The 5,765-nt window shown below is 29.9% G+C and overlaps 2 protein-coding genes across 2 annotated transcripts; one reads left to right on the top strand and one right to left on the bottom strand.

Annotated features, from left to right (window-relative positions):
- The first annotated feature begins 1,316 nt into the window (after positions 1-1,316).
- On the top strand, positions 1,317-2,702 carry LOC123274428. The gene is made up of 2 exons (XM_044742034.1): positions 1,317-1,574; positions 1,863-2,702. Exons 1-2 carry the CDS (start codon positions 1,402-1,404, stop codon positions 2,587-2,589), a joined length of 900 nt encoding a protein of 299 aa, XP_044597969.1. The 5' UTR covers positions 1,317-1,401; the 3' UTR covers positions 2,590-2,702.
- Positions 2,703-3,688: 986 nt separating this feature from the next.
- On the bottom strand, positions 3,689-5,757 carry LOC123274427. The gene is made up of 3 exons (XM_044742033.1): positions 5,176-5,757; positions 5,002-5,109; positions 3,689-4,932 (listed from the first exon to the last, which is right to left on the bottom strand). The coding sequence occupies exons 1-3, from the start codon at positions 5,545-5,547 to the stop codon at positions 3,778-3,780; spliced, it is 1,635 nt and encodes a 544-aa protein (XP_044597968.1). The 5' UTR covers positions 5,548-5,757; the 3' UTR covers positions 3,689-3,777.
- Positions 5,758-5,765: the final 8 nt, after the last annotated feature.

Here is a 5,765-nt window from a genome sequence, read left to right as displayed (position 1 = left end):
AATATAATTTAAAAAAATACACATGTAAAGTTGTTTGATAGTTAATTCTGAAGATTTTATATTAAAAAAAATGTTAACATTTTTAAATAGATTTCTATCTTACTTCATTTACGATTATGACTGTTACTATTTTTTCAATTTTTACAACTATAAATGTTACTATTTTATTAAATAAAATTTCGCGACTCCAAAAAACCGTTCTGCTTACAGTAAACACAGTCGGTAGTCTGGCACTCCGTTTACAACGGATTTGAACGGGACTTGGCGCCAGATTCTACCGAATCTGTGGATCAAAAATGAAAAGATACCATTTTAAAAATCAGCTCCTTAATTATCATTTATTATTATTATGATATTGTATCTAGTAAATGAGACAATGCATCAAACGCATAATTACATTACGAATCATCTAAAAATTATGATTATTTGAAACCCGCTCAATTGAAGAACAATGCCACCTACAGGCAACGACAAGAGATCATAGAATGTACACACTGCTTAATGAGAATTCCCTAGACCTTGAACAGCTGGTTTATCCGAAGAAAGTAAAACTCAAACAATGTTTAGCGTATTGTGTATGTATTTGGTTTGGTTGATAAATTAAATTAAATTAGAAAAATATGTTTAAGAACATACACATAGGAGTTGTTTGATAGTTTACTCTATAAATTTTTTTGTATTCATAAAATATTTTTTTACATTCTTAATTTAAAGTTTGTACTTTTCCCGCGGCTATGAAGTGTTCATAAAATTATAATAAAAATAAATTAAACTTTTATTTTTCGTAAAGTAACTAGTAGCATTGATAAAATTTCATGTATGTAAGTCGCGTATATCCTTTGGGTTAGATTAATAGACTTGAATTATTAATCATAATATTTATATTTTATGAAATCGTCCGAAAATTTTTCATATTTTTTGTAATTTAGGAAATTGTTAATCTAAATTTAATACTACAATACTTAATAATTTGATAAAATAATCATACTGTTCAATATTATTAATGCTATTATTTTTAACATTAATCTATTGTTATTATTATAATAACTATCAGTATTATCTTTATTTTTATTGTTATTATTATCGTGATTATTATTATTATTATTTCTTGTTATTATCTTATTGTTGTTAGTAAATAATACAATTCGTCAAACTCATAATGAATATAAGTATTATATACGGAATATTGTCGTTTTGAATGTCGCGCAGTTCGGTCGCAGTATAGGTGTGCCACCTATATCTGTAGACCACTCGAACAGAATTACTTAGGCCATGATCAGCTGACTATTACATGGAAACCAAACCCAAACAATAGGCCTTTTCATCATCAGATGAGCGCAAGCGTAGCCGCCATGTTGAAACGGCGGTAATTCAAAAAAATTCGTACTGTTTTAATCAACAATGGCTGGGCAAGGACTATTATCTCCACAAAGAAATAAATTATTGGAAAAAACCATCGATGGTGCTTCACTTATTTATGATTCAGTTGAAGCTCATAATTGTGAACAATTGAAAAGGTGGCTAAAATGTCATGGGCGTCCGCAAAAAGGGAAAAAAAGTGAGCTGATTGAGAGGTTAGACATTGACATTTGTTGACTATTTAAAAACATAAAAAAATAAATTAATATTTACAATTTTATTCTTATTAATAATGTCAATTCATTTGTAATAATTGTAAATATATTTTAGTAAACATGAGTAATACTTACGGAAGTAATTAATAAATTAAGTCATTAATATTTTGAGGCTATACATGACATTATTAATTAGACAAATGTAAATATGTTTAGAAATTTTTTATTAGAAACAAAATGTTTAATGCGACATAATAAATAAATAAATAATATATAAAAAATTTACAGAGTCAAAAATGCAATTAGGAATAATGTACCAGTGGACCAAACAGTTGACAAAGGAAAATGGCTAAATATTCTAAATACACTTAATCAAAATCCAAATGTAGTGCAGAGTCCTAAAATAAATTATCCTAACATTTGGCAACCATTTCCTTCTGACAAAGTACCCAAGAATTTCACCTACGGATCTATGTACCATTATCTAGTGACATCATGCATAAATGACGACTATGATAACAGTGATATTGAAAATGAAGACCATAATAATCAAACTCCAAAAGCTGATTATAGTACGTCAAAACCGTTAAAACGAGGAAAATTGTATGTAGAAAGCGGCCACGTTTTTGAAATTTTTGAAGGCGTAACATCTGATCAGATGTTTTGCATGAAGTGCAAAATTCAAGCTTCGTATAAAGCTAAAGAAATTCATCAAGTGTCAGTTATGATCAATCCGTTAACTGCTCGAGTGATTCAAGGTACATGTGATTGCAAAGCTTCTAGTATGGGCCGTTGTTCTCATGTAGCTGCTCTACTATATGTACTATTGAATTATTTGGATGATTGTGACGAAGATAATGTTCCTTGTACAAGTAAACTATGTAGCTGGAATCAAGGTAGAAAGAAAAAAGAACCTCACAAAGCAGATGAGCAGCAATATAAAAATAAAAATGACATGAGTAAACGCAGGTCATATGATCCTGGCCGAAGTTTAACAAGACCTGTAGACAAATAAAAAATTAATAATTTTTTATCAGATTTGCAATTAATAAATGCTAGTCGAAAAGCTCCTTCAATGTGGCAATTATTACTACAGCCGCAATACGAGGATTATGTATTAGAAAAACCAAGGAAAAGCCATTTAAAGACATTAGTTTATCGTCTAACGACTAATGTGTGCAATAATATAACTGGGCCTGTAGATATAACTGTAGGAGCTCAAAGTAATGATAATAAATGGTGGCAATACCGTAAAATATTGATAACAGCTTCTAAAATTAAAGTATTTAAGACTGACAAAACGAATGACCAAATTTTTGCTCTAGTCAAATCTCAATTGTGGGTTGAGCAAAATATAACCACTGAGGCAATGCAATATGGTCGAGCGAATGAAGATATTGCGCGTAAAAAATATGAAGACTTTACTTCTAAAAAATTTTCTTACGAAGTAAAGAGTAGTGGCTTGTGGGTGAATTCCAAGTATCCAGGATTAGGCGCATCGCCAGATGGCTTAATTTCAGATCCATTGAAAAATACAACCGGAGTGTTAGAAATAAAGTGTCCAAAAATTTTGGAAAAATATAATCCGACTGATTTACATCTTCTTACACCTCAACAGCGTACTTCATTTTGTTGTACTCCCATTACTCGAACTTCTATGAAGTTAAAACGAAGTCACCCATATTACTACCAAATACAAACTCAAATGGCAATAACTGAGAGATTGTGGTATGACTTTGTTATTTGGAGCCCAAAGGGTTTCCATGTTGAGAAGATTTATTATGATGGCAATTTCATAGAACCTGTACTGAAGCATGTTAGTGCGTTTCATCAAAATATTTTGGCTCCGGAGTATTTTGAAATGAGAATTCCCCGTTGTTTAATACCTTTTGACTTATCTAAGTGAAAAATATTTCATGAACAACTTTAAAATCTATAATTTACAGAATGTTTTATTTTTTTTTATATTTCCTCATTTATCACAAAACGTATTCATAACAAAAAAAAATTAAATTAATATATTTTTACAATTAAAAAAAGAAATTACAAAAGTACACGTATATACAAATGTGATGTTTTACAAAAAATATAAAAATATAAATAGTATATTGTAACATTACAAGTGTTTATGTGTTTTGAAATTTTAATATATATTACAATTATTTTGACTTTCAGTTTTTTTATTTCCTACAACACTCTGGTCTTAATTTAATTCGTCGAAAACTATAGGTGCTTGAAAGTTGACCAAGCATGCACAAATAAATATAATTTGTGACATGATAGGACGCATATTTAAAGGTAGAACGGTGGAAAGAAGTCTGAATTTTTTTATGCGCCCAATAACATGTTCAACATATATTCGTTGTTTTGCTATCTTCTTCGTCAAAATCTCCTCTTGAGCAGTTAAACGGTCTCTTCCATTCAAAAATGGAGGAATATTTAAATGTGCTTGCTTAGCTTCAACTACATCATGAACCGTAAAACCTCGATCTGCTAGTACTACATCTCCAGGTTGCAATAAGTCTGCTATTTTTGATCGTTTAAATATTTCTGGATCCGATATTGAACCCTCAAATGCATCAGATACAAAACTAACACATCCATTAGGAGTGCATCCTATCAACACTTTAAATGTGGTATGAGCTTTATAACTTGAATATAAATTACCTTGGTGTTCAAAGGTTGACGGTGATTGACAAAAAAATTCAGCGCAATCTACAATAACTCTTATGTTTTTTATAGACCGAAATATTTTAGGTAATGTTTCGGCTATCGTTTTCCTAGATGGGAACATAAATGGCTTCAATTGAGTGGTAAATTCATTGTACAAAAAATAAATCCAAGTTGTGCATATTTTTGAAACAAACCCCGTAGAAATATCAAACTTGTAAGCTAAATCTTCTGTTAAATATCCCATTCGTAATCTTAATAGTACCAAAATCAACTGCTGTAATGAAGTTAATTTGTATTTACTATTTTTTTCGGAATTTTCATGCTTTGACTCTCGACTGCCCCAATAATCTAAGTTTTCGCAAGCTGGGCTCAAAAATTTATGTAAAGCTTGGATTTGCTCAAAATGCAGACTTGTATAAAATATGCATCTTTTTTCATCACTGCGAATAGAGATAATAAATTTTTCCATGGCTGAATTTTTTTGTAACTTAACCTGAATAATTTTATTACGCATCTTTATCGAATCTGTCTGAATTTCTATTGCTCTTGTATGCTTCCTAGTTTCTTCAGGGTTTATATCTCCAAGGGTCATACTCATGTCTGACGTTTGATCTGGTAATATTTGTTCAACAAAACAAGTATTATCATCAATTACGTTGTGAACCTCTCCATGAGACACTGATGTCTATAAGAAAAAAAAATTTTTTCATTAAAAATAAAAATTTTCTATAATTTTTTATTATTCACACTGTACCTGTGCATCTGGTAGAATATCATCTATTTTTCTATATTCTAATCCATTTGCTTTTTCCATATCAACTCTGTTGTATTTTTCGGATAAGCTGGTTCTTGCTTTGAGCACCTATAAACAGGTTTGAGGTTATAACTCCGAAAATTGTATTTCTGTATAATTTATTTTATACCTTACCTTATTAATTGATTTATCAATATGTTGAAACTCTTGATAGCTTAAAGGATCAGGGTTTTGTTCAGTTGGACCACTTTCTCCAAGAAAATGTAGTGAGCAAATATAAGTATCCTTAGTAACATCATCAATAGATCTAAAACCTCGGTCACTTCTGCCACATTTTTTCACCCATAACTCACATTTCGCACATTTTACACATGCTTTAATGTGTAATTTGCTTGATGATTTGATTATTTTTTTTCGATATTCAAGACAAGGCTTTGGAAAATTTATAAAATAGAATCTATTGGTTTTAAATGATTTGTATCGTGTATCACTTTTACATACTCCATAACAACACCGTTTTGTTGTTCCTTTTCGTACAGACAACATAATTATAATGGAGTACAAAAAATTTTTTCCGATTATTTTGACTTACTACTTATTTTTTTTTCACTTTTTTTATAATTAATCAACTTTGATTTTTATTTTAATTTTTGATACACGGATAGCGGACAATTTAGCATGGTTGTTTACAAAAAACAGTACGAAAAAGATGGCTGATTCTGACGCATGCGCACAAAAAATTTTTGTAATGAAAAGGCCTATGT

Source organism: Cotesia glomerata, unplaced genomic scaffold, assembly GCF_020080835.1.
Source record: "Cotesia glomerata isolate CgM1 unplaced genomic scaffold, MPM_Cglom_v2.3 scaffold_34, whole genome shotgun sequence".
NCBI lineage: Eukaryota > Metazoa > Arthropoda > Insecta > Hymenoptera > Braconidae > Cotesia > Cotesia glomerata.
The sequence above is the reverse complement of the archived record's forward strand: the minus strand, read 5'-3'. Positions and strand labels throughout refer to the sequence as shown.

Coding starts and splice junctions, on each gene's coding strand:
- LOC123274428 (XM_044742034.1), top strand. CDS start 1,402: ATGGCTGGGCAAGGACTATTATCTCCACAAAGAAATAAATTATTGGAA. Junction 1,575..1,862: donor AAAAGTGAGCTGATTGAGAG/GTTAGACATTGA, acceptor AAAAATTTACAG/AGTCAAAAATGCAATTAGGA.
- LOC123274427 (XM_044742033.1), bottom strand. CDS start 5,547: ATGTTGTCTGTACGAAAAGGAACAACAAAACGGTGTTGTTATGGAGTA. Junction 5,110..5,175: donor TTGATAAATCAATTAATAAG/GTAAGGTATAAA, acceptor ACCTGTTTATAG/GTGCTCAAAGCAAGAACCAG. Junction 4,933..5,001: donor ATATTCTACCAGATGCACAG/GTACAGTGTGAA, acceptor TTTTTCTTATAG/ACATCAGTGTCTCATGGAGA.